The following is a 27,872-nucleotide window of genomic DNA, read 5'->3' as shown; positions in this document are numbered from 1 at the left end:
TCCCACATCCCTCCCTCTATCCATCATTCTGTGTGTGTAAAAGTAACTAAGGTTATTATAAAATATTTATTTCAACATTCAGAAGAACACAGGGGCAGAGATTTTCAGCGCTGTGGTGACGTTCAGGTTCAGTTCCTCAGGTGTGTTTAAGGCCCTCAGTCTTCCAACAGCTCCGCCCACAATTGTACAAGAATGATGTCATCGATGACGTCATCAATTAGCCCTTTGTGCCGAGTCAAACGCTGGATTGGAGAAGTTCCCACCACCTTGGTCTTCACCGTCACCAAGGTCGTCGAGCAGGTCGGCCTCGAACATCCGCTGCAGCAGAGCGTCCACTGTTCGATATCCTGAGACACAGACGCTCCGATGAGACCAGGACCCTCACAGTGTATGTGTGTGTGTGTGTGTGTGCGCGCGTGTCTTACTCTTGGAAGCAATTTTGAACTTCAACGACGGCCGACTGTTCTCCGTGCAGCTCGCCGCCACATTATCGCTGTCCATGGCATTCACCAGGTTCTCCTCCAGCTTGTCCCTGGATTTAAAAATAAAGGACCTTTAGGCCAGTTCTACGTGGGGCAGACTTGGTGGGACTCACTGCTCCACCCCTAACTCCAGGTCCTGGATCTTCTTCTCCAGAGACGTCTGCAGGTCTCCTTTCTCCACCGAGTACTCCACGTAGAACGCCTCCAGAACGAAAGCCACAAAGATGCTGCAACCCAAACCCGACCAATTAGACCCTAGAATCCTGACCACATAAACCACATCTGAGGCGCTCACTTGAGGATGATGATGACGACGATGATGTGGAAGAGGACGAAGAAGATCCTGGCTGACGCGTGTGTTGTGGCAGAGAAGCCGCTGCTAAGAAGTGATGTCCGTTAAGGGAAACTCGAGCGGACGTCGGCGTGATCATGTGACATGTTCTTCTCAAAAGGATATCGTGCCACTGGTTCACCACCGTCAACTCCACCAGCAGGACAAACGATGACACCACGTCGTTGAAGTTGTTCTTGCAGTAGTTGAGTTGGGCGAAGGCAGTTCCACGCAGGTCAGGGTTCCCGCAATATGACTTCGCCGGGTCGGAGCTGTCGCCGTAGAACTTCACTTTACCCTTGAACAGCTCCATGCCGACAACAGCGAAGACGTAATAGACCACCTGAGGACAAGGAGGACCAGAAAGACTTATGGATGTCACTGCTATCAGAATATTCTATAGTTAAATTAAACGTTTAAATGTTGAAAGTTTGATTATTCTATTCTACCGAAGTAAGCACTGAATTATTTTAAGTTAATAATTCAATAATTTGTGTACTGAAAGATTTAGAGTTGTTTTTTTTAAATAATTGAATATATATATATATAAAAAAAACCGTTTTATTTTATACAGAGTTTGTTATTCTAATTTAGATTATAAACAACATTTCCTAAATTCAATCATTTTAATACATTATATTATTTATAAAACCAGACAATACATTTTTGTAAATCTACAAAAAAATGGAGTTAGAAAATGTATATACTTACATTATGTGTAAAACAAATTACTATTGACTATTCTTTGTTTAATTTTTATGAAGAAAATTCAACCTTTCAATAAGCAAGTTTTTGAATTGCTATAATATTTACGTAGTAATTATTAAATTAAATTACAAAAAAAAAGTCAATGCCTTAAAAATATTCAGTATTTGAAAAGTCAAAACGATAATATTGACATGTTATCATAAAAACTGACCAGGACTAGCTGGCCAAACGTCAGGATGGCAGGACCGATGCGAACCAAAGTGTTGATGATGGTCCGGAACCTGTATAACAAGGATCCTTGTTACTCCCAAAGTAGCATGGTGTCGTGAAAACACTGGCCCTGTTGGGGGGGCGTCCATTGATCAGCTACCTCTTGATGCTGTCGACCACTCGGATCAGTCGCAAGACCCGCAGAATGAAGACGATGTCCAGAACCTGGCGGCTGGTGTAGTCGCCCGCTACAGCAACAGAGGAGCATGATTGGAAAACAAAGTTAAAAAAAACAATGTGTCGTCCGGTCAGTTGATCACCTGATGTGATCGTGGAGTTGATGATCGTGGCCACCAGGGCAGCGACCACGATGATGGTGTCAAACCTAGAGAGAGAGAGATCTGCGTCATCAACAGCGAGAAGTCACAGAGAGTCACGTGGGACCTACCAGTTCCAGAAGTGGTGTCGGGAAAAGAAGGCCCGGGGCTCGAACACGTACAGCTTCAGGAGGATCTCCATCAGGTACAGCCCCAGGAAGACCCACTCAGAGTTGCCGATGATTGGATTCTCCTCGTCCAGCCCGATGAAGACGGCGTTCACGAGGATGATGACGTCATAGATGATCACAAACGCTCTGAAACCAGAGCTGAAGGTTCAAATCCTGTCGACCCGGCTCCTGCGGCGAGGGTCAGCACTCACCGGTGCTGGACCGCGAGGCGGATCAGACGGCTCGGGGCCGACTGATAGATGCCGGGGACCATATGGAGAAGTGGGTGTGGCCTAGACTTGAGCGTGATGACCTCGATGTTCAACAGGTCAGCCAGTTGCATGAACGCAACCTTACCTGGGGGTCAAGAGGTGGTAAAATGACCCGATGGCCACAGACAGCCAGCTACGTACCAATAGCGCCCTGATTCTGGTGGTCGCAAACACTCCACAGCAGCTCTCGGTGCGCTGTACTGATGTCAGACTGGACCAGTCGCACCAGACGGTTCCAGGTGTCACGAGTCACCACAAGCTCTCCGGCCGGACCGCCGGGCTCCTGCAGGACGGCGAAGGCTCGGACCATCTTGTGCCGTTTGGCGACCAGCAGCTGCCGCACTTCCTCCTGCCACATTAACAAAGTCCGTGCCGATCAGTTCCTCCCAAGCTCAGCCAGGGGGCGCCGGACTTCACCTTCAGGTTCTTCTTGTAGTTGTTGAACACCACCGCGAGGAAGACCGACATGAAGATGTAGGTGTTGATGAGGATGAAGATGATGAAGAACACGGCGAACATGGAGCTGGCATTGTACGCTGGCATCCTGACCACGACGACGACGAGGTTACTTCAGGTAAAGTGAAACGGTGAAGATGGACTTACATCACGTCAGGACTGTTGGCCGTGGTCACCAGCACGTAAAGCTCAAACACAATCTCCAGATAGTTGGTGAAGTATGGAGCCCCGCCCACCGTGGTCAGCTGACTGAAGACACACACTTAACTTATGTATGACCAAAACTAATTCTTATAAAACACATGGAAAAACCTATGAACAATAAGTACACAAAAAATAAACACAAAGTACAAAAATGAATAAATACGTAAGTGTAAGCATTTCCACAAATGTAAACACAAAACTCTCCAACACAAGCAATATAGAAAAACATACACATATAAAATCAACGTGCACGGATTACATTTGCACAGGCGAGGGGGGCGAGCCTATCCCAGCTTCTTATGAGGGAGAGGCGGGGGACTACCTGGACAGTAAGTAAGTCATTTTTATTTGTATAGCGCTTTTCCAGACCAGGGTCACAAAGAACGCTTAAGGTCGCTTAAACAATCAAACAATCAATAAAGTATATACTTCAAGATAAAACTGATAACACAACAGGAGTTCCAGAAAATTAAGGAAAAGCCTGAACAAATAAAAACGTCTTAAGATGTTTCTTGAAGGAGTCAGTAGATCCATCAAACACAGAGGGAGAGAAAGATCGTTCCAAAGCTTAGGAGCAACAGCCTAGAAGGATTTCTCTCCTCTGGTCCTGAACCGTGTTCAGGAACCATCAGTAGATTCTGATCCACAGACCTCAGAGCCCGAGCTGGGGTGTAAGGCTGGATCAGATCACTGATGGAAGGTCTGACCATGAATAGATCTGAAAGTAAGAACCAGAATTTTAAAGTTGATCCTGAAAGAAACTGGAAGCCAGTCAAGAGTTTTAAGGATCGGGGAAATGTGAGTTCTTCTACTAGAGCGGCTCAGAATCCTCGCTTCAGAGTTACAGAGTTACAGTTTCAGTCCACCAGCTACAAGAACATCAGCACCACAATTCTAGCACTGCCATGAATTATATCACAAGCAGCCAGTGAAGAGTTTTAAGGATCGGAGAAATGTGAGTTCTTCTACTAGAGCTGGTCAGAATTCTCGCTGCAGAGTTCTGTATGAACTGCAGGCGAGACAGCTGCTTCTTGTTAAGACATAAAAATAAACTGTTACAATAGTCCAGGCGAGAAGACACAAACGCATGGATGCCAGTTGTAATGTGGGAGGAAACTGGAGCACCCGGAGTAAACCCAGGCAAACCCACATTAAAACTCCAGACAGAAAGGTCAGAAGTTTCCTCCCTCTTAACCAGGATGGGAACCAGCAACCTTCTTGCTGTGAGGCAATGGCGCTAACCACTTCAACCCACGTACAGGGACACGAAAAAGAAAATGCAAAAATTAATAGACACAAACATTAGTATAACAAAAATATAAACACATATTTGTACATACACAAAAACAACATGAAATACACATTTGAAAAATAAAAATTGTACACACAAAGGAAACATGTAAAGACTCAGAAAATGTGATATTATGTGATAGAAAAATTATATTGTATTTTAAAAACATAAGGAAACACAGGTAAACAGGTGACGTCATGAGAAGCTAGAACGATCGCTGACTCACCGTTTGCCGAGCAGCTTGAGGGCCATGAGGGAGAAGATGAGGATGCTGAATATGAAGAGCAGGAAGACGTAGAAGATCTGAGGCAGCGCTTTCCTGATGCTCCGGAATGCCCTGCGCAACTAAACACACGCTCGTGATGGGAGGTCCGTGACCCGGCACCTGAGGACAAGCCTCACCTGTCGCCCCTCTGTGACGTTGACCAGCAGCAGCGGGCGTAGAACCCGAGACCAGCGGACGCCATGAAGGTCCGCGGCACTCACTGCGCCGTACACGATCATGTCCACCAGTGTCAGCTGACGCACACGAGCACAAACATTGTCAAACACTAGAGGGCGCTGCAGCCAAAACCCCCAATCCAAGGTCGAACCCAGGAGTTTTTACAACGCTTGAAAAACATGTGAGCAGGAAGTCGTTTGTCCAGGAAGGCGCTGACGCTGCAACGGCTAAAGGTTGTTTCACAACGACTGACTCTGCACTTTTTTCAGTTGCCTTAAGGAAGTGACCAGGAAGTTGAAGTCGGTAGGATCTGCACTTTTAACACTGCTAGCATTAGCATGCTGGATGTATGACATCATCAAGATGTGACAGCACAATTATAACGTGTTGCTTATGTTTCTGTGCCCGTTGACAAATTCAGTGTTTTCGATTTAGATCCAGTTTGGTAGCTTGTGTTTGCGTCACAGACAGGGGGCAGCACTTACGATCAGCACCACGATGATGCAGATGTTCTTGGCGTCCTTCCAGAACTTGTCTCTTGGAATCACAGTGGCGTAATGGACCATCCTGAGCGTGAAGACCAACACACACAGCAGCTCCAGCAGCATGGTGCTCTGAACACACACACACACACACTCTGGATCGTCTGTGCGACCGGGGACTCACAACTACTCACCCAGTTGGGAAGGGGGAGCAGGGCGGGCTCCTCGAAGAGAGCGAGCGACAAGTTGACCAGGATGAAGACATAGACCAGGACCTGAGCCAACCAGTGGTTGTACCACAGATACCACCTGACCGCGCGTGGCGACGTGTTGAAGAAGATGTTTCTGTTGTACTGAGCGTCCGAGACATAAATCGATGCCAAGATGAGGTCCTGAAACATGAAGTAGATTTCTAGCGTCAATCTATTCAAATGTGTTCATTTCAAAGTGTAATTCAAATTCTTCATTTGAAGATACATCTATAAACTAAATCTGTGTCCCCCTGATACCACTTCCCAACACTTCTACCTCCAAAAACTTGACAGAAGGTCCTTGAACTCATCATGTAGACTACTGACCTCTCTGTCACTGGATCAGGTCAAGGTGAAGGGGTTGGAAGAAGACATCTTTGAGTTTTAAAATATGTCAATTTTTGTTTAATTTAAACCACATGTAAAACATACCAAGTCAGAGAGAGATTCCTACAATTAATCATTGTGTTTATTAAGGGGGGCAGGAAAGGGGCGGTAGACTCCCATGAAAATTCAAAAGATAGTTGTGGCAAGTTGATAACTTTCAGTGAAGGTTTTACGATTATTCAAATATGTCCAAGTTCAATAAGATTTACGAAATATATATTGCATACAAAGTAAGGGATGTTTCTAGAATGCCAGTCAATTGTAAGGAGGCATAAGACCCCTAAATATATACTGTATTGAATATATATTGACAAAGATAACACCCATGAATGCATCCAATTTTGATGAAGAGAAATTAAGCAGGTTTTTGAGGTGACCATTTAAACCAGGGGTGGGCAATTATAATTCTCCAAGGGGCCACATTAAATTATGTGAATGTTGTTAGGGGCCGTCGAGCAAAAAGAAAAACGAAAAAATCCCTAAAAAAAACGACATTCGTCATTAGGCCGTGACATTTATTAAGCTGAATAAACTGCAATTTTATTCTTGTATCTACGAGTTTTTTTCAAAACATTTCTTCAACTAACTTTATAAGAACATTTTGAGGGATTAATATATACTCAAAAATTACACACAAAAAGGAGAGGAAAAGTAAATAAGCGCTATGTGAAAATACTAATTAATAATAAATACAAAATACATTTGTTAATGCATTAGAACCATTTATACATGATCAAACTTGGACATTACGAGGGCCGCATAAATACAATCAAAGGGCCGCACTTTGCCCAGGTCTGATTTAAACCATATTCCATATACTAATTATGGAAGATTGCCAGAATATCAAAACCTTTTTGTTAGGTATAAGCCCCCGGAAATTTAAGTAGGTCCAATTTCAAATAAATCTATATCATATATAGTACATTAACCAACAGTGATTTCCTGAGCTTTATGGGCTTCTGTACACGTTTCAGATCAAATCTGTGTAAATGCACACATGCTTTCTTGATGATGCTCATTAACTTCTGTCAGTGGTTTAAACTGGTGAAAGGGTTCTTGGAGTTTGCAGATTAAAAATAATTTTCCAAAGAACATATTAAATGCCAGTGCTTAAAGTTATTTTAAGGTTGTGTGATGTTTCATCCCAAAATGTTATGGCTAGAAATTGCAGCATTCAATTCCATGTTTGTTGATTTAAGCAGATGCTGGTGATGACAACGATAAACCTTCAGATGAGCAGGACCTGGTTTGGTAAACATTTTATCTTCTTATATTCAATTCTGGGTCTTGGATCAGTTCCTTGACCATATGTTTATTAACAATAGCAACACTGAGTCAGCTCAAACACAGATATACTTCATTTGATGGATAGAAATGTCACACATAAACATTGAAAATATTTTCATATTTCTATCCGACTGTCCTTAAAACAACGTTTTATCTGCAAACTGGAAGATAATAGCTTTAACAGAAATGAGGAAGTACGTGTGGACATGGTCCACTGACGTCTTCAACTTATGCCCTGAACACTGTTTCCTGTGTAACTATTTAACAAACCTGCTTAATCAGCATTTAACTCTCTTGGTTTTACTTTTTAAAGTTTTGAATAGTTTTCGATTTTATTTTGATTGGAAAAAAACCTATTAGGTAAAATATGGGATTTGGTAAAATAAACTAGACAGATATTAATAATAATAAATCAACACATCCATGTTTGGAGTCACCATCTGGAGTTCTAACTTACCTAAAGTGACTTACCTTTTTGTGAGCTGAGCCAAAAGACGCAGCAGAGACCTGCCATCTGTCTGACACTCGCAGGGCTCGCTTAGAAGGAATACTCGGATTCCAGAAGTACAACGTTTTTATTGAACGTTCAGTCCCAGTACAGCGGGATTTGAACCCACATTTCTCTGGTTAGTCCATCGCTGATTGTTTTTCTCGAGGAAAGTTTACAAAACTCCTTTTTTACGTTTTAAACCTTTGTTCCCTCACGTGACCATAAAAAACAAGCGTATACAATAAAGCTGACTCGGTTCTGGACATGTCACGTGATCACAAGTTCCTCACCTCTTCAGTTTTCCCCGAATACCCTCCGTTTGGAAGTTCCTCCACCTTCACCGCAGGACCGGGATCCATGTCGGACCGGGGCTCCTGTCACGAAGCACCGGGTCTGAGTTGTGAGCCTGAGCTCGGGCTTTTTGGGTCTCCCGGTGGAGTGTTGGGTTTGCTTGAAGTTCGGTTCTGCTGGATCTTCCTCCTCGGCTGCTCCTCCTTCTGCAGACCGCTGCTGCTGCTGCGTTTAAGGGGGTGCGGGAATGTGGACGCGGTGGTGCGTTTATGGACGAAACAAACGAGTACAAATTTGAAGTATTGTTTCGTTTTGATTTAAAACTTTAGTAAATCATCTTTCTTTCTTGAATAGCGATCACATGTGATGGTAACTTAAACTACCGCTAGAGAGCGCACTAACCTTAGACACCTTCACTGAAGTTTAGATTTTTTTTCAACTACTGTTTATTTACTTTCTTGTTCGTTAAAACTTCTTGCAAACGAAGTACGTTTATTTTTTTGGGGGGAAAGTGTGGAAACACTGTGGGAAAATATGCTTGAAACTGGACAAGGTATGCCTATGTTAGAAGGAAACCAAAAGGTAAAGAGAGATTCGTCAAAAAGGTTCTACAGAAAATCAAAATCTCAGAGGAAGATTCCCACTCTAGCCTGGGAATGTCATGGTTGTCTGAGGAGATGGAGACGTCACACAAGCAAATGTTTAAAAAAAAAAACTTGACCAACGTGGTGACAAAAGGTACAGACAATATTCAGCCAAAGTGATTTATTTGAATCAAATAAATAAATAAAGGCACGATCGGTGTGTTAGCTCTAGTTTCGAAAGTTATACGTCGACTTATTGTAAACTGCATCACTGCGATTCTCACGGCAAACACAACATCACAAATCAACAGCAGCATGTGAGGTATTTTTGTCAGAGTGTGTTATTCAATTACGCACTGCAAACATTATGACCACATGCTTGACTCGCTGCATTAACTGGATCAGGAGTGGAACTGCGACAGAAGTTTGTAGTGTGAGTACATCCTCATGTATATTTCCTATAGTTGGCTGGTGGTGATCACAATGTAAACAGTAACTTGGTATATATATTTATGTATATAAAGTTTCTTTTGATAGTGTTTTCTTTCGATATGATTTGTAAATAAACATACACAAACAAGCGTTCCAGCATCAGATTCAACAGAGTGCGCTGTGCACTCTAAACAAACCCAATATATATACTTTAAATATTCATAAAAGATCATATCAAACTTCAAGTAGTCATTTAACAGCAACTCAAGACATGCATTACAACTTGATTGAAGGCCCGCTGGTGCAAATGTCATTCTGAAGAGGGCACTAGAGATGGTCCTCATCCTTGACTTGAGTGAGGCAGTGGACTGTCAGTCACCTGGTTCCCCTTCAGGGGGTTTCATGTCAGAGAAGTTTGGGTTTTGCAGGGTTGACCCGGACTGAGGAGTAGGCTCCGATGTGGGTGATGAGGTTGGGCTCCACGCTGTGCGCCCTCTCTCCCGGGACCCGACGGGCCATGTGGTACAACACAGTGTCCTTGGCGTTGCCTTTGACACAGAAGGACCCGTCTAGGTACTCTGCAGCCCGCTGGGAGGAGTTGCCGGGGAACAGCATGGCCGGGGTGCAGCACTCGGTGGCGGGCGAGACGGCGTACAACTGCGGGGAGAGGCGTCGCACCTCCAGAAGGTAGTGACGTCCCACCAGCTCAGCCACGCCCATGAAGTAAAGGGTGAAGAAGAGGAGGGGGCCCGGGGACAGTCTCAGCAAGGATGGGCTGAAGGAGGAGCAAGTGAGTAGAAGGGTCGTTGCCAGGGACGCTCCAAGCCCAAACCACTCCAGGACGCGGTAAGGTTCTGGGTTCCAGTAGCGCTGTAGCCTCTCAGGGTGGTACAACTTGATATAGAGGCTCCGGGAGGAAAACGTCCGACCGAGTAGGTTATGAACCACAGAGAAGAAGTCCGGGCCGGGTAGAGCATCATCCTCCAGAACCACCATGTTTTGGGGACTCAGGAGCTCCCAACCTCGGCGAAGACAAAAGACGTAGTCCCGCTTCTCCTTCTCAAAGATGTTAACATAGTCCCGGGATCTCGGAGGGGGATGTCGCACGACCCGAAAGTGACGCTCCAGCAGTTTAGCGTCCGAGTTCTGATGGTAACCACTCTCGACGTCGCAGATCAGGACCTCTGCGCAGGGGTGCCTCTCGCAGCCTTCCAGCAGCAAGTGCAGCCGCTGCATCACCTGGAGCAGGTAGTGGAAGTCTCGGCCCTCGCCACGCCGAGAGCTGACCACAGAAACCAGCAGTTCTGGCCGCTGTGTGGCATTTCTGTGTTCCTTCACAGGAGGGGGCGCCGTCTGCCAGAAGCGCAGGGCGTCCTGGCCACGTTGGAGACTGCTATGCAAGACCTCCTCGCTCATCGAGTCCAGGTAGAAGGAGCGCAGGAAGAAGTAGGAGTAGAGCAGGCGGTGGCAGCCGAGCGGGAGCAGCACGCAGAAGGTGACCACGGACACCGCCAGCGCCTGAGCCACCGCACTGGACCGCCGCATGTATGGTGCCAGCGGCACCCTGGACAAGAGTGGACCCGAGACCTGGTAGCAGTAGGCACGATGACGCACCCACCCGGTCCTTGCATGACCTGGAAAATAGAACTTGTTACGACTCCTCATCATCATCATCATCGCCTTCCTCACTCTACACACCATCATCTTCATAGTTATTATTATGACCACCTTCAACCTGATCATGTCTAGCATTAGAATTCCTATTGATACCACCATTACTAAATAGCTTGATCGCCTTATACCAGTGGTGGGCTGTCAGGTCCAGCAAGGCCTTCTCTGCTGGCCTAAACACTATCAGACAGAATCACTGACTTATGTTTTAATATATTTTTTCCGTGAATATGTATTAAATTATTTCCAATAGTCTTTCTCTTCATTTCATAGCTTTTCTCTTGGTTGCGCTGCTTCCACTAGTGTATGTTTATTTTAGAGCTTTTATCCAATCATATTTCAGCCATCATTTGTTGCCCGGGTCAAAAATCTGCCTTGACGCCTTCAGAATCGATAGTGCTGGCGTCTGTAGTTTAAAGTAAGTGGCAATGACGCTGTTGCTTTAACCAATCAGAGTTCTAGTTGGCAACACCTAGGCCATCTAGCAGGCGTCCAGTGACGTCGGCATTTTCACGTCCTTTGATTGGACGGTCAGAGAAATACTAGTCAGAGCCAGCAAAGCATCTATAGCTAACGGCACGAACTAAAATATTTTGCGAGTGGATTTCATAACTTTTTAAAGAACCCACAATGGCTGACGGAGGAGAAGAAATTGATTTGGTCGCACTTATGCTCACAAAACCATTTTCAAGACGGACTTTTCCATAAAAACTGGACATTGTGAAGAACGGTCAGATAAACTGTACAACAGAGTAATCAAACTCTTCTTCAGGAAAGAAAGGAGGATGGAATATTGCTTACAAATATTCAGTAGTTTTGGTGAGTAATGCATTTTATTTAAACGTTTTAATATTTTTGTCATTTAATTAGGTTAATATTGATGTTTCTGCTAGAGATGATGTATGTATGGCAGCTGTGGCTACAGTGAAAAGAGACTTGATGAATTGTCCTAATTGTGTTTCTTGCTTTACTAATGACATTCTTTCTTGCTACATGAGATACCTTTCTGCGACGCAACGCCCTGTTATACTGCATTTCTGTGTAATATTGATGGTTTCTATAGCCGTGGAGTCATAATGATGGCATTAAGAGGTGGATTAGTTCATGTTGGACACCAGTGAAGGCCTAGGTGTGAAATGCACGGCCCGCCACTGCCTTATACCTATGATCACAATCACTGTCAAGTTTGAAGGGAAAGTGAATGAAACAGACGGGAAACTTCTGGTAGTTTTAGGTATGTGTGTATATTCCGCTTCCTGGATATCGAGTGGTCGATCAGCGCGTTCCACGTTTGATCTAAATAGCTGCCGGATCACTGTATTCACAGTTCAACTGCGTTCGCCTTGTTTACGTCACCACTAGTCATTCATGCTGATGACGTAGAACACACGTCGTGGTTTATGTAGAATATTGACTTATCAAGTAAACCTGGCACAACATTTTCCATTTTTCCACTTGACAAAACCTCGCCGAACAACTTTGATCAAATATTCTTTGGAACCCCCATTATTATATTATAAAGGATATACTTATCTGTGAGACCGCCAAGTATCTTTTGAATTGATCGATTCAGTACACCGTACAAGTCGTTTAAATATACAGTGTAATTATTTAAACTTATGGTGTGTTTGTTCAATCTTTTCTATGTATATTTTTAGAGCCAATTTTTTCTACTTGAACGTTAATTAATTGATTAAAAATAATTTACATCATAATTAAAAAACTAAAATTTTATAAATATTGCGCAAGTTATGACACGTTGAAAGTCGAGTTCAACAAAAGGTCACACCTAAAAAATTGTTTTGAGCCTGACCAGAAATAAGTGCATTTTCACGGGTTATAGTAGTCCACAACTTTCTTAATATCAATCACTCAAATGATACATATATCACTGGGATCGTCTCTAAAAGACCTTTCAGATGACACTGGTGTCAAATCAATTCATCTTTGAAAAAAATTACACACATACCAACTAGTTTAAACCCTGACTGCAGTCGACTGATAGGTGAACCATTTAACGTTTTTTTTTTTTTTTTTTTTAAAAAGCTTTATTGTTACTTAAATGGTGGATTCAATAGCCACAGGTATTTTCTCTACAATGACGTGGCCGTTTAAGCATGTTACTCAACGACGAACTAAATAAACGTGAATGTTACAAGTCCAGGTAACACTTCCGGGAAAACAACTCTTAACACCAGAAAGGAACCGAACCGTCACTACTGTACATGCTTCCTCGGTGGACACACGACATGCAGCGAAGCACACGCTTAACGCAGGTCACTAGTGCTCTGTTTTTCTGCCATTAAATGAGAGGAAAAAAACTCACGAAGGTCCACAGATATCGCCATTTTTGCTGCGCCGTAATGACTGGAGTAGCGGGGCAGCGATCGTCACTGCAGCGAGCGCTGTTGACGGAGGGGGGGCGACGGAGCACGGACTGCTGCTGGAAGATTCAGAAAATGACACCGAGTGAGATGTATATCCTGAGCTGGTTGATTATAAAAAATAAAAAATGTTTTAATGTCGATGCGCACCTTAAGACTCCCTCCATGCAGCTGCTGCTCCAGGACTGTGACCTCACCTCAGTGACGGTCATAAGGAAGCAGAAAATAGAAATGAAAATAGAATTCCAACCAGCAGTGACATCACACCTAATCCAACCTGTTCATGGAAAACTTTAAGAGAAGAAAGTAGCATTTTATAAAAGTGTAATAACATGATATGAATGTCCTCCATAAGGGACCATCGGAGTTGTTATTGAAGAGTTATTACAAAATGTTCATGGAAAAATATTGATTTAAAAGAATTCAGAGGAAATTTTGAAAAAATAACGAGTGCAGTCTCATGATATGAACTAATCATTATTTAAATCCTGCCATATTTGATGATCTGAGACCTTTCAATTGGTTGGAAATCTAAATTCGTTTTAAACAATCAATAGTTACAGAAAATTGTCAAAAGAGAAAATTAAGGAACTTGTAAATAATTGAGCAAACGAGGATTTAATAGTATAGAGTATAACCGTCATAATAAAGGATTACAAGGAAGACGCAGCTGATTCAATGCTCTTAATTTGAAAGTCTAAGGTTTATTTTCTTCTATTAAATGTCGTTTAGGGAATTTACCTTAAAGTTCAGTGTGAACTCTCCAGATTGTATTTTGGCTCAATAGTGAAAAATCCCGGTTAGCCTTGACAGTATTATGATGTCAGCGCTGTATTTGTATTAAAATGATGGTTACGATGACTCGATCACACGTTGTTATCAGTGTTAGAACATTAGAGATGCTGTAAAGAAAGATAGACCCGCCTTATGTTGCTTCTGATTGGTTAATAAATCATACTCAACCTGGCGGTGTCTGACAGCTGTGCGCCGAAAAATGTACAGTGTGTTTTCTTTTACATTTTCATTTACAGATATAGTGTGGTTTTGAAGACTCAAGTGCTACAAAACTATAGTAGTCGTAAGTGTAACTGAGCTACTAGTGTTCGTATCATTGTGTTACATTTGTCCTACGTCAATCACAAGCTAGTAAAATATTTAAAATGAACCCATTTTCAATAATTCTGTAATATTAAAATTGGGTAGTAGTTGTGTTAAAATGTTATGATGACGTGACCATGCACTGATGTCTATTTGTTCTGTGTAGTGGAGCTGTAAGATAGTCATAATAATACATATATGGACAAAATAAACACAAAATGCAATGTTGGTCGTGATGATGATGTTAGCAATGATCTTGTCATGATCATGTTTGTAAGGAAGATGATGTTTGGATGGAGGTGATGAAGACTGCGAAAGTGAGGTCAGATGACAGCAGCAGAACTGTTTCTAATATCGTTTGGTAATATCGTTCCTCCTGATCTAACCCCTGCCTCCCCGTCTGTTGATCACAAGTTTAAGAATGCAATGTTTATTCTCAGTGTGTTTGTTATTTGCTGCTTTCATCTAAAACTTTTCAGAGCAGCTCAGTTGAACCCTTGACTATCTTATTTCACTTTAACAACTTTAAAGCTTTAAGGAAATTTGTTTCACTTAAAAAAAACGTGTTTTCACTTAACTTCATACAATCCAAGTGTTGTTTGTTCTTTCATTTTCCTATAAAATACATAATTCGTTCGGTTCTTGTTTTGTAGAAAAAAATGAAAATGTAGGAACAAAGTATGCTGTATGTCTGTTCTTTTGTTGTCAGAATTTTTTTTATAAAAGGTTAAAACTAGATTTTGCTTTCAAACAGTAAAACTTTATAATTAAAAATTAATTAAAAACAAGATACCAGGACAGTACCTGGAAAACCTGAAAGATTGGCATTTTATCAAATACTTTCTACGTCAAATAGTTTGTTGTGTGTTTGTGTTGGCTGAGGGGGGGTTTTCAGTGAAATCAACATTTTCTGCCAAAAGAATCTCCTCCACACATGAAGGCACCTCCCCTCAGTATAAACCGCTGGAGAAACAGTGAGACAGCGGAGAGTCGTTCATCTGCCACCATGAGGTTTGAAGAGGTGCTGGACGATGTTGGTGGATTCTCCAGGTTCCAGGCGTTGGTTCTGTTGATCCTTTGCCTCCCTCGGGCAATTCTCCCCCTCCACTTCCTCCTTCACAACTTCATCTCGGTGACCCCGGCCCACCGCTGCGCCCTGGGGACCAGTGACAATGACAGTCAGGAAATGGATGAACTTCTGCTGCACATACCTCGTCAGATCGATGGATCTCTGAGCTCTTGCAGGATCTACGATCCCCCGCTGACCTTTGACCTCAGCTCAGGTAACAAGACCACTACATGTCCTGATGGGTGGATCTATGACCGGCAAGAGTTCTCCTCCACCACAGCTACAGAGGTGAGACCCTTGCTCAAGATGAGCCATCTTACTGGACCCTTAGACAACCTGTCCATTACAGACATTTAAGAGCTTAAACGGTTGGTCAGAGAGCTGTGGTCATATTCAGCAGAATGACTGTCAGGGTTAATGTTGTCTGCTCTGGCAATGGGACCGTGGAGGGACCTAAAAAAGTTTGCAGACTCCCTCCGTTGGTCCACACCAGCTTAAAAGGATGAACTTAAAAGAAAAGTGGCTGTTGTCGATGATACTTTTTGAGAAACTTTGTCTGGCAATGGCATTTATAAATATAGACTTGATTGCCCCCAAAACTCACATGTGCTGATTGTAAGAGTGTGGAGTTGTTCAGGTGATCCGGGGCCAGAAAGTTGACATTGCATCAGGTTATTGGGTAGGAGAGGTTTTAAAGAGGGTAAGGCCCATGAATTGATGAGGTTCTAGGGATGGAGATATTCTGAAGGTGGTGAGGACTAAAATGTTCAAACTGTTCTGCAGTTGAAGACAGTTGGTTTCAAAAGGATACACCGAAAATAAAGAAGTATGGATGTTTGTTCTCCCCCTGCTGCCTAAGTAAGTAAAGTAAGTAAGTAAGTAAGTAAGTAAGTAAATAAGTAAAGTAATGGTTATTTGTAAGGCTCCTTACTCAGACCAGGGTCACAAAGCGCTTTAACAATCAAAAATAATATACAGCTAAAATACATGCTTTAAAAGGCCAAGACACATGAGACAAACACACAAACCAGAAAATCAGAGAAAAACACAAAAATGTCTTCAGATGTTTCTTGAAGGAGTCAGTAGATCATCAAACACAGAGGGAGAGGAAGATCGTTCCAAAGATTAGGAGCAACAGCCTAGAAGGATTTCTCTCCTCTGGTCCGGAAGCGTGTTCAGGAACCATCAGTAGATTCTGATCCACAGACCTCAGAGCCCGAGCTGGGGTGTAAGGCTAAATCAGATCAGTGATAGAAGGTCTGACCATGAATAGGTCTGAAAATAAGAACTAGAATTAAAGTTGATCCTGAAAGAAACTTGCAGCCAGTGAAGAGTTTTAAGGCTTGGTGAAATGTGAGTTCTTCTACTAGAGCTGGTCAGAATTCTCGCTGCAAAGTTTTGTATTAACTGCAAGCGAGACAGCTCCTTCTTGTTAAGACACCAAAATAAACTGTTACAATAGTCTAAAAGAGAAGAAACAAACAGATAATAATTACAGTCTCCAATAGAGCCTGTTATGAATCACCAGCATTAAACCTACTGACACAGTTGTTCTGATCCTCCATAGAAATGATGTTACTGTGATGGTGATTCAAGAAAAAACTGTGGTTAATTTTCTTCTTCTAGTGTGACACTATGATGATGAGGGAGACATGCTCTTGGGGTAGCAGAAAATTCATCCTACAAATCCCAAAAATCGACATCCTTGAAAGATTTCACAGCTTTGGACCTTGTCCATGCTAATGCATTGTTCATTGTCCACAGTGGGACCTCGTGTGTGAGGACCGGCGATACAATAAGATCCTAGCGACTTTCTTCTTCCTGGGTGTCACCCTGGGAGCCGTTGTTTTTGGACAGCTTTCTGATAAGTAAGTAGGACTCCTGGAAGGACAGGGCTGATGCTGCGGCACGTAGGAGCCCATGGGAATGGGAGGAGGCAGCGAAATGTCAGATTCAAGCGTTCAACCTAGAATTCTCAATAATTATCTAATTCAATCGAGACTCACATGTCTGGAAAAGGAAGAAGGGTAAATACTGCTGTTTGAAGGTCTTAGTAAACAGTTTTATACACACATTCAAACTAATGACTGAATTGATTGTCTTCCCGAATAAAAAGCATTAGCTCAGTGAAGGATAAATGATTAAACTGACCAACGGCCAAATCTAATTCTTCAACATTGATTCTTCATGAGATAGTTTTAATGTTAGCCTGGTAAAATCCACCTACTACCCTGCTCACTGGACAGAGAGGAAGACCAGGGTAGGAATTTAAGTCTAGGTAAAGGAGGTCAAGTATCTCACTGTCTTGTTCAAGGGTGAGTGACTCTGTGTCTTCTGCCATATGGATTCTCTCTTTAAGGCTCAGTCATTAAAGACTTAGAGTAGAAACATTGCTCCTCAAAGAGCAGACATTTATAGAGTAAAAAAAGTTACACCCAAGAAAAAATCATTGTCCAACGTCGATCCCGCACACCAACCGGTGCTCTTTCCCACTCAGGTTTGGACGTAAGATGATGCTGCTGGTGGCATTGGTGGCCACCTCCCTTCTTGGCCTGAGCTCCGCCTACTCCACCTCCTACATAATGTTTGCCATCTCCAGGTGCCTCTGTGGAGCGGCATTAAGTGGCCTGTCAATCATTGGTGTTGTGCTTGGTAACCATACATTCACACACACATAAACAACAAACTTAACATCATGAATCCTAAAAATCAACTCTCAGGTATCGAGTGGACAGATGTGCAGCACCGGACCTTCACTGGCACTGTCATGAGTTTGTCATGGAGTGTGGGTAACATGTTGCTGGCACTGCTCGCCTACCTGATCCGGGACTGGAGACACCTGACACTGGCTGTGACCGCCCCCTGTGTGCTCTCCATTGCCACCTGGTGGTAAGAAATCTGGACCATTTCCTGTAAAGTTGATAGGTGATGACATGAAAGTCTGCCCGTAGGTGGCTCCCCGAGTCTGCTCGCTGGCTGCTGGCCAACGGACACACAGACAAGGCCCAGAAGTACCTAGCTCAATGTGCCAGGATTAATCGAAGAACTGACGTTGACCTGGGGACAGAGGTGTGTCCATCCTACGCAACCTGATTTCAACTAGTCATGAGCTAATGGTGCAGCAAAATATTTCTGAGAGTCCCTTTCATAACAACTATCATATAGTATGTACGATCAGTCAAATAAACACAACAATATCCTTGCGGGTTCTCAGACACTGGTGAAGGTGGCGATGACGGAGGCTGGAAAGAAGTCGCACTCTTACCTTGACCTGGTCAAAACTCCTCAGCTCAGGAAGATCACACTCATCTCTGGACTCTTCTGGTACTAGATTGGCAAGCAACGGCGTCCTGATCCTTGACTGTCTGTGTGTCGTCTCCTCAGGTTTGCTGTGGCTTTCCTTTATTACGGGATCAGCTTCAATATCTCCGGCTTCGGCGTTAGCATCTACCTCACGCATTTCATCTACAGCGCCATCGAGGTTCCAGCTAAGATTCTTACTTTCTTTGTGCTGGATTGGATCGGACGCAGAAACGGTCAAGCGTGCTTCCTTATTGTGACTGGTGTGCTGATCGGGATTAATACCATGATCCCATTGGGTACGAGGGTTGGGCCTGAAACCTTGTTTACCATGATGTTGTTCTGAACTCTGAAATGTGTTCACAGAGTTCTGGTTGGTTCGTACGAGTATCGCCGTGGTGGCAAAGGGTTTTTCAGAGGCCGCATTCACCACAGCGTTTCTTTACTCATCTGAACTCTTCCCAACTGTCCTGAGGTTAGACTCAGAGAACTTGACTCTTAGATCAATAGCTCAGGTTTGGTTTGTATCATCAGGCAAAGCGGGTTGGGCTTCACTTCCTGCGTATGCAGAATAGGCAGCTCTCTGGCGCCCGTCATCATGCTGCTGGATGACTTCTGGATGCTCCTGCCACCCCTAATATTTGCTGCAGTGGGCGTGGCCAGTGGGGCGTTTGTCTTCCTGTTGCCAGAGACTCTCAATGTTCCACTACCCGAGAATGTGCTTGACGTTGAGGAGGGGATGTAAGAACCACAACACAGTTCAAGCCTAGATGCACCTGAATCCTTCTAACCAGATTTGGTCCTCCACAGACATCTACGCTCAGACCCTCTGGTGGACTTCGAGCTCAAGCAGGTCTAGGATGGATCAGACCAAAACGACTTCCAAAGATTCTGATTGTAAAGAATCACAACAACGGCAACACAAGACACAAAATAAAATAAACAGAAAACACAAAGAAACACTCACAAAAAGATTAAAAAAATGCTCACAAGATTATATCAATAAATAAAACACACAGATCACACAATCACGCACACAGACACCTACAGATGTGCCTCTCCAGGATCGAAACAATAAAATACAAAAGCACTTTGTGGATCAAAACAGTGTCAACAAGTGCCAGCTACTGCATTTTATGGTTTGTGTGTAGTGAAGTGTTACTGTGTTGTGTTGTTGGACTTTCACAGTGAGCCATAACATTATGACCATTGACCAGAACTTAGTCAGCACAGCCCTTGGACCAGAGTCCTCGTGTGGGAGCAGTATAAGAAAAACTTAACTGGAGATATTGACTTCTGAATAAATAAAAAAACACAGATGTCATTGTCCTCAAACATGTTTGTGCCTCTACCTCTGCTCCCTCAGACTTTTTCATCTGGACATTAATAACTCCTGCACCACCTCTCTGTTTCTCATATACTTCTCTTTCACACATACACCTACTCTTGTGGACCTCCGCTCCTGCTCCTCAAACAGTTTTTTGGGAGGTGAGGGGGTAGAACCGGGGGAATCATGTCACCCGTACAACATTCTACACCTCCTTATCTCTTCAAGTGTCCCCAGGCTGAGGAGCTGCTGGACTGGCCGGGACCCCTGCTGCCTTGTAAGGCCCGGGGTCCTCTGGGAGCTGATAAAAAGGAACCAGTTGCCAGTTTTGGAACCAAGTTTGGAACCGAGCCTCCTGTTATCATTTAAAACACCCACACTTACAAAACCACATGCTCTCTTAACATCGTCTCTTCTGCTGCAGAGCCAGTGGGATCCTGAAGTCCGCGAGTCTGAGTCCCTAAAGTCTTCATCTTCATCACCAGTTAAGTGAAAAATGTTTTGAGATTTTTAAACACACACAGACACACACAAACACTTTATTAATTGGCCATCATGACTGAATGAATTGTATTTGTGATCAGGAAATACAATTATTAGCGAGTGCTTGTTTGTCCATGCATACTTTTTTGTCCAAAAAAAGGGTCTATTTGTCTGTGAAAATGGGTCTAATTCTGAGTGTTCACCTTCCTGCAGGTAAAAACCTACTGCAACCATGAGGCTCCTTCTAACAGCCCCTGGTTGTCTCTTCATACTGTCCAATCTCTCAGCAGCATGGGGTGCTCCAGCTCACTCCTCCAACAGCTCACTGAACAGCACCTCCAAATGTGGCGGTAGCACCGAGTGCTCAGTAGGTGTCATCCTACCTGTGTGGCTACCAGAAGATCCCGCTCTCCCAGAACGCATTGCCCGGGCCACAATCTATTTCCTTGGACTCGCCTACATGTTCTTAGGAGTGTCAATCATAGCTGACCGCTTCATGGCTTCTATAGAGGTCATAACCTCACAAGAGAGACGCATCACTATCAAGAGACCGAACGGAGAAAAGGTCACCACAACAGTTCGAATCTGGAATGAGACTGTGTCCAACTTGACCCTAATGGCACTGGGGTCATCTGCGCCCGAGATCCTGCTTTCAGTCGTGGAGGTGTGTGGGCACAATTTTGAGGCTGGTCAGCTGGGCCCTAACACCATTGTGGGGAGTGCAGCCTTCAATATGTTTGTCATTATCGGTTTGTGCGTTTATGTGATTCCTGACGGTGACACACGGCGAGTAAAGCACCTGCGTGTCTTTTTTGTCACTGCCACTTGGAGTGTCTTTGCATATTTATGGCTCTACCTGATTTTGGCTGTCTTTTCTCCTGGAGTGGTCAAAATATGGGAAGGACTTGTGACACTTGCCTTCTTTCCAGTTTGTGTGGGTTTTGCATATATTGCAGATCGGCGACTGTACAAGTATGTGCAGAAGAGGTATCGCGTCGGGAAGAGGAGGGGGGTAATCATCGAGACAGAGGGCGAGTCAAGTCCTCCTCAGACCATTAAGATGGACGTTAAGATGCTCAGCTATACACAACAGGATTTCAGGAATGAGGAACCAAGATCTATTGTAGCTGAAGTCAAGAACAACATTAACGCTACAGAAAACGACTGCCCTTGCAGGGTCTTCTTTGACCCCCCTTCCTACCAATGCCAGGAGAACTGTGGCACAGTGGAGCTCCGTGTGGTTCGGCGGGGAACTGACCTCACCAGCACGATCACGGTTGACTACTGGACAGAAGATGGGACCGCTTTAGCTGGGCCAGACTACAGATTTATCAGAGGAACCCTTGTGTTTTTGCCTGGCGAGGTGGAGAAGAATATCAGTATCGAAATCATTGATGACGACGTATTTGAAGAGGACGAACACTTCCTGGTTCACCTCAGTGGGGTCCAGGTGGTACCAGAGGGATCAGATAAGATAAACAAGGTTGGTGTCGTCATGGGTCTAGGACGGTCCTGTACTACAACCGTCACAATTCATGATGACGACCATTCAGGTATCTTCATGTTTGAGGAGGCTACGCTGACCGTGACTAAGAACAGTGGCATGATGGAGGTGAAAGTTGTCCGAGTCAACGGCATGCGCAGTGCTGTGCAGCTGCCATATAGAACCATAGAAGGGACTGCTAAAGGAGGTGGAAAGAACTTTGAAGATACCATTGGAGTCTTGGAGTTTGACAACAATGAGATCTGGTACGTATATAACACTGTACAGGGTAGTCAGAAGTAGATGTGCTTGTTGATTTCTTCATCTTTGTCCAGCAAAGTTATTCAAATCAACCTGATCGACGACGAGGAGTATGACAAAAACAAGAAGTTCTTTGTGGAACTTGGAGAACCCAAACTTCTGGAGATCAGTCGGAGGAAAGGTGGCCCGTCCTGCTGTGTGGCTCCACTTTTTTTAACATTCAGTCCAATTGTTAGTGTGACATTAACCATGACACCTCACCAGTGTAGTTCTCAGCCCCTCCCAACACTCACCACAAATCCCTGCGTCCTTTCAAGAATGTTTCCAGGCTAATGTGATTGTCCTTAACCAGTCAGGTGATTGTCTTCCTTTTTGTCATTTTTAGCACTGTTGCTGCAGGAAGTCGGTAAGTTCACACTCTGTCACGCAAATAGTGAGGTTCATTTCTGTGTCTTTCCATATGGTGCCACACAGTACCGTCCCATTTTCAAGAGGTGTTTTTTCTGTGATTCCAGGTGGATTCATCAGAACAGGTACCAGGAAACTGAACCATTACGACCAGGACATGCCAGAGTTGTGTATTGTGAATTTTTGTGTGATTTTCAGCCAACAACCGCTACAGGAGGGTTCAGGAGCGAGAAAACCCAGACCCTTGCACAGTCATCAACATCACAGGTACACCAACCTCTTTGTCATCCTCATCTTCATCATTACTCTGTGACCTTCTTGTCTCTCAGAGGAGGAGGTGGCGTTCTGGAGGAAGAAGGCTGAGCATGAGTGGAGTGTGGCTGAACTGGGTCGACCTTGTCTGGGCGAAAACGTCAGAGTGGAAGTCCTTATTGAGGAGTCGTACGAGTTTAAGGCGAGTATTTTATTTCAGGATTTGAAGGTTGCCCCACAGGAGGTTCAAGTGTTAAGGTTAAGTGAAGGTTGATTTTAAAGTTTATTATTCCACTGCAGTGTCAGTAATATGTCAAGTAGCATAACAACCATTACACACATCAGGAAAAAAGCAGTGGCAGGCCTTGTATTTCAGCACTAGGCCACCAGTGATGTCATAGTTAGTAAGGTAAGGTAAGGTAAGGTAAAACTTTATTTTCAACTTTATTGATTGAAATTGTTTTTTACCAATAGCCAGCAATTTTTCATAAACAATAAAAAATAATACATAAAAAATAAAATAAGAAGAACATAAAGAGGAAGAACAAGATGACACAATCTAAGTCTAAAGATAAAGACAAAGAACATAGGTCAAAGAAAAACAACAAAGACAAAGGATACAAAGACTAACATAGAACAGAACATCCAGATACAGAATTGTACAATTTAATAGCCCGAGGGATGAATGAGTCCCTGAGTCTATTTGTTTTGCACCTGGGTAGGAGCATTCGTGCACTCATTCTGCTTCTCTGCTCACTGATGACAGTGCTCAGAGGATGACTGTCATCATCCATGATGGACAGTAGTTTGTTCAATGATCTCCTCTCAGCAACTGTCACCAGTGAGTCCAGCTTCATTCCAACAACAGAGCCAGCCCTCCTGGTCAACCTGTCCAACCTGTTGACACTCCTCTTGGACACATTTCCACCCCAACACACCACAGCATAGAACATGACACTGGCCACAGACTGGTAGAACATGCAGAGGAGCTTCTTGCAGATGTTAATTGATCGAAGCCTCCTCAGAAAGTACAGTCTACTCTGAACCTTCTTATATACATGGTCTGTATTGCAGGACCAGTCCAGTTTACTGTCCATCCACACACCGAGGTACTTATAGTTGTCCACTATCTCCACCTCGTCGCCTCTGATGGACACTGGACGTGGCTTTGTCCTGGACCTCCCGAAGTCCAAGACCAGCTCCTTGGTCTTTGAGGTGTTCAGCTGCAAGTGGTTCCTCTCACTCCAGTCCACAAAGTCACTTATCAGACTCCTATACTCGTCTTCGCTGTTTTCCCTGATGCATCCAACAATAGCAGTGTCGTCAGCATACTTCTGGACGAGACTCAGCTCTGAGTTGTAGCAGAAGTCTGAAGTGTAGATGGTGAAGAGGAGAGGGGCCAGTACTGTCCCCTGAGGTGCTCCTGTACTGCACACCACAGTGTCAGACTTGATGTCCTTCAGCCTGACATATTGTGGTCGATCAGTAAGATAGTCCGTAATCCAGGAGACCAGACCAGGGTCCACATGCATCTTAGTCAGTTTGTCCTGCAGCAGAGTGGGTTGGATAGTGTTGAAGACACACATCAGGAAAAAAGCAGTGGCAGGCCTTGTATTTCAGCACTTGGCCACCAGTGATGTCATAGTTAGTGCAACCTAAATTAATCCACATCTTAGTATCTTAAATATGACACCCCAGTTTAAGAATCATACAGAATCACACATACACACACAAATAAATCTGTCGATTAAATGAGTCCACCATAACTATGTGAGCTTAACCTTTGTATTAACTCTGGGTCAAGGTGACCCGGTGGCCCGAAAACAAATCTGTTTGTGGTACTCTTTGAGTTACCTCTGGGTCAAGTTGAACACAAGGGATACCTCAAACAAAAGTCCAAATTAAATGCACATAATCGCCATTTAAGACATGAACAAGGCGATAACAAACTGATAATAAAATGATAAAAATGCTAAAGAAAAATGTAAATGATGATCCAAGTCAATAAAACAAATAAAATGCTTGCACTAACCAACATGGATCTAGTGCACATCACCTGATTTCTTAAAAGTAAAATACATCCTTCTTTTTTTCTCAAGACATCCATTTCTCTGTTAAACGTTTTATCTGTTTTCATCTATGAATTAGTATTTTTCTGTATACATTACCAAAACTATCAGTTCTCCTCCTTCAGCCATGGTGTGTATATTGAAATATTGTGTGGCGCCAACCAAGTGCGTATACAATCACAGAACACATAAATCTCATTTTACGTGGTGTCAGCCCGCAGATTTGACTGTCTCCATTCACTTTAAGTACAGGTACGGCAGCAACTTTCACTCTGGCCTCACAGGTGATGGAGCTATTCTGGAACATGATTGGATAAATGTCAGTGGCATCACTCACTAGAAGAAATAAGGATTGGATAAAAACTCTAAAATTATATTTAAGACTGTAAACAGCACATCCAAGTGGATATAATATGACATAACAAACAAGATACATATACTTTTCTGAGTATGTTGAGGCCAGCAGAGAATCCCTGGCTTGCCCTGAGGGTCTGCAACTGTAAAGAAGTTACAAGTAACCCCCTCTCTTCCTTACCAACAACCTGCGCCTTACATTTTCTGCTTCCCTTAAACTGAACCTCTCGTCCCGTCAGTGCAAGATGTCCTAAGTTAAAAGTTTGTGATGATTGTGTTTCAGAACGTGGTTGACAAAGTGATAAAGAAGACCAATCTGGCGTTGCTGGTTGGGACAAACAGCTGGAGGCAGCAGTTTGTGGATGCCATTACCATTGGCGGTGGTAAAGATGAAGCAGTAATGTTGTGATTTGCAGCAAGTAAGATGACAGTGATGCTCCTCAAAGGTGACGATGATGATGAAGATGAAAAGGAGGAAAAAGTGCTGACAGCTAAAGACTACGTGATCCACTTCCTCACTGTCTTCTGGAAGGTCCTTTTTGCTTTGGTGCCACCCACTGATTATTGGAGCGGATGGGCGTGTTTCTGTGTGTCCATCTCAGTCATCGGCATTCTGACTGCGGTGATCGGTGACCTGGCGTCGTACTTCGGCTGTACTGTGGGCCTCAAAGACTCTGTCACAGCCGTTGTGTTTGTCGCTCTGGGCACATCTGTTCCAGGTATCAGCTTTTCACACAGTGTTATAACACAGACTTCAGTAGGTTCTTCTGTTTCCCCCAGACACGTTTGCCAGTAAAGTGGCCGCCATCCAGGACCAGTATGCCGATGCGTCCATCGGCAATGTTACCGGAAGTAACGCCGTCAATGTCTTCTTGGGCATCGGTGTCGCCTGGTCCATAGCAGCAGTGTACCACTACACCCAGAACCAGGACTTCCGGGTAGATCCGGGGACACTGGCTTTCTCTGTCACGCTCTTCACCATTTTCGCCTTCATCTGCTTCGCTGTCCTCTTATACCGGCGTAGGCCTGCCATTGGCGGTGAGCTGGGCGGCCCAAGAGTTCCCAAGCTCCTGACCACTGGTCTGTTCTTTAGTCTGTGGCTCATGTACATTGTGTTCTCATCCCTCGAGGCGTACTGCCACATCAAAGGATTCTAAAAGGTTCGGATAACCAGGAAGTGTGATATGCCACAGACCAGCCACTGACGCTTGTCTATTAAAAAAAATAAATCTTATCTCACTTAAACACTGTAATAATTGAAGTATAAACCTGAATAAACACAACAATTCTATCAGCTGTTTGTTTCCCTCAATATCCTTTGCCTGATCCAAACCCGAGCTTTCTTCTATTAGGTAATAAGTGGTCTGCTCTTCACTCCATCCTCTCAACTCTTTATCTGGTCTTGTCTCCTTCCTTTCTTATTTAATCTCCTCCATCTGCTCTTGTTTCCTATATTTCATCTCCTCCATCTGCTCTTGTTTCCTATATTTCATCTCCTTCATCTGCTCTTGTTTCCTATATTTCATCTCCTCCATCTGCTCTTGTTTCCTGTATTCCATCTCCTTCATCTGCTCTTGTTTCCTATATTTCATCTCCTCCATCTGCTCTTGTTTCCAATATTTCATCTCCTTCATCTGCTCTTGTTTCCTATATTTCATCTCCTCCATCTGCTCTTGTTTCCTATATTTCATGTCCTTCATCTGCTCTTGTTTCTATATTTCATCTCCTTCATCTGCTCTTGTTTCCTATATTTAATGTCCTTCTTCTGTTCTTGTTTCCTATATTTCATCTCCTTCATCTGCTCTTGTTTCCTATATTTCATCTCCTTCATCTGCTCTTGTTTCCTATATTTCATCTCCTTCATCTGCTCTTGTTTGCTATATTTCATCTCCTTCATCTGCTCTTGTTTCCTATATTTCATCTCCTTCATCTGCTCTTGTTTCTATATTTAATGTCCTTCATCTGTTCTTGTTTCCTATATTTCATCTCCTTCATCTGCTCTTGTTTCTATATTTCATCTCCTTCATCTGCTCTTGTTTCCTATATTTAATGTCCTTCATCTGCTCTTGTTTCCTATATTTCATCTCCTCCATCTGCTCTTGTTTCCTGTATTCCATCTCCTTCATCTGCTCTTGTTCCTATATTTCATCTCCTCCATCTGCTCTTGTTTCCTATATTTCATCTCCTTCATCTGCTCTTGTTTCCTATATTTCATCTCCTCCATCTGCTCTTGTTTCCTATATTTCATGTCCTTCATCTGCTCTTGTTTCTATATTTCATCTCCTTCATCTGCTCTTGTTTCTATATTTCATCTCCTTCATCTGCTCTTGTTTCCTATATTGCATGTCCTTCATCTGCTCTTGTTTCCTATATTTCATCTCCTTCATCTGCTCTTGTTTCCTATATTTCATTTCCTTCATCTGCTCTTGTCTCTATATTTCATCTCCTTCATCTGCTCTTGTTTCTATATTTCATCTCCTTCATCTGCTCTTGTTTCTATATTTCATCTCCTTCATCTGCTCTTGTTTCCTATATTTCATCTCCTTCATCTGCTCTTGTTTCTATATTTCATCTCCTTCATCTGCTCTTGTTTCTATATTTCATCTCCTTCATCTGCTCTTGTTTC

The 27,872-nt window shown here is 43.5% G+C and overlaps 4 protein-coding genes across 4 annotated transcripts; 2 read left to right on the top strand and 2 right to left on the bottom strand.

The window, feature by feature from the left end:
* Nucleotides 1-52: 52 nt before the first annotated feature.
* On the bottom strand, nucleotides 53-8,268 carry tpcn3 (two pore segment channel 3). Its single transcript, XM_087801636.1, has 18 exons — nucleotides 8,071-8,268; nucleotides 5,560-5,757; nucleotides 5,369-5,497; nucleotides 4,844-4,960; nucleotides 4,668-4,786; nucleotides 3,094-3,195; nucleotides 2,908-3,034; nucleotides 2,632-2,839; nucleotides 2,431-2,575; nucleotides 2,180-2,365; nucleotides 2,052-2,116; nucleotides 1,892-1,979; nucleotides 1,733-1,802; nucleotides 940-1,156; nucleotides 778-868; nucleotides 596-709; nucleotides 426-532; nucleotides 53-347 (listed from the first exon to the last, which is right to left on the bottom strand). The coding sequence occupies exons 1-18, from the start codon at nucleotides 8,137-8,139 to the stop codon at nucleotides 214-216; spliced, it is 2,286 nt and encodes a 761-aa protein (XP_087657762.1). The 5' UTR covers nucleotides 8,140-8,268; the 3' UTR covers nucleotides 53-213.
* Nucleotides 8,269-8,821: 553 nt separating this feature from the next.
* pgap4 (post-GPI attachment to proteins GalNAc transferase 4) lies at nucleotides 8,822-13,344 on the bottom strand. The gene is made up of 3 exons (XM_087801624.1): nucleotides 13,293-13,344; nucleotides 13,085-13,201; nucleotides 8,822-10,721 (listed from the first exon to the last, which is right to left on the bottom strand). Exons 2-3 carry the CDS (start codon nucleotides 13,104-13,106, stop codon nucleotides 9,493-9,495), a joined length of 1,251 nt encoding a protein of 416 aa, XP_087657750.1. The 5' UTR covers nucleotides 13,107-13,201; nucleotides 13,293-13,344; the 3' UTR covers nucleotides 8,822-9,492.
* Nucleotides 13,345-15,246: 1,902 nt separating this feature from the next.
* slc22a7a (solute carrier family 22 member 7a) lies at nucleotides 15,247-19,622 on the top strand. Its single transcript, XM_087782878.1, has 9 exons — nucleotides 15,247-15,597; nucleotides 17,074-17,177; nucleotides 17,807-17,961; nucleotides 18,030-18,198; nucleotides 18,261-18,378; nucleotides 18,524-18,633; nucleotides 18,694-18,908; nucleotides 18,976-19,084; nucleotides 19,144-19,622. The coding sequence occupies exons 1-9, from the start codon at nucleotides 15,247-15,249 to the stop codon at nucleotides 19,352-19,354; spliced, it is 1,542 nt and encodes a 513-aa protein (XP_087639004.1). The 3' UTR covers nucleotides 19,355-19,622.
* A 1,278-nt stretch (nucleotides 19,623-20,900) lies between these two features.
* LOC148088947 (sodium/calcium exchanger 1-like) lies at nucleotides 20,901-26,822 on the top strand. The gene is made up of 9 exons (XM_087782803.1): nucleotides 20,901-22,168; nucleotides 22,238-22,344; nucleotides 22,549-22,569; nucleotides 22,679-22,696; nucleotides 22,770-22,838; nucleotides 22,901-23,025; nucleotides 25,530-25,629; nucleotides 25,693-25,965; nucleotides 26,027-26,822. The coding sequence occupies exons 1-9, from the start codon at nucleotides 20,916-20,918 to the stop codon at nucleotides 26,401-26,403; spliced, it is 2,343 nt and encodes a 780-aa protein (XP_087638929.1). The 5' UTR covers nucleotides 20,901-20,915; the 3' UTR covers nucleotides 26,404-26,822.
* The last annotated feature ends 1,050 nt before the right edge of the window (nucleotides 26,823-27,872 follow it).

The sequence above is a fragment of the Callionymus lyra genome, chromosome 1 (genome assembly GCF_982586985.1).
Source record: "Callionymus lyra chromosome 1, fCalLyr1.hap1.1, whole genome shotgun sequence".
In the NCBI taxonomy this organism is placed as follows: domain Eukaryota; kingdom Metazoa; phylum Chordata; class Actinopteri; order Syngnathiformes; family Callionymidae; genus Callionymus; species Callionymus lyra.
The sequence above is the reverse complement of the archived record's forward strand: the minus strand, read 5'-3'. Positions and strand labels throughout refer to the sequence as shown.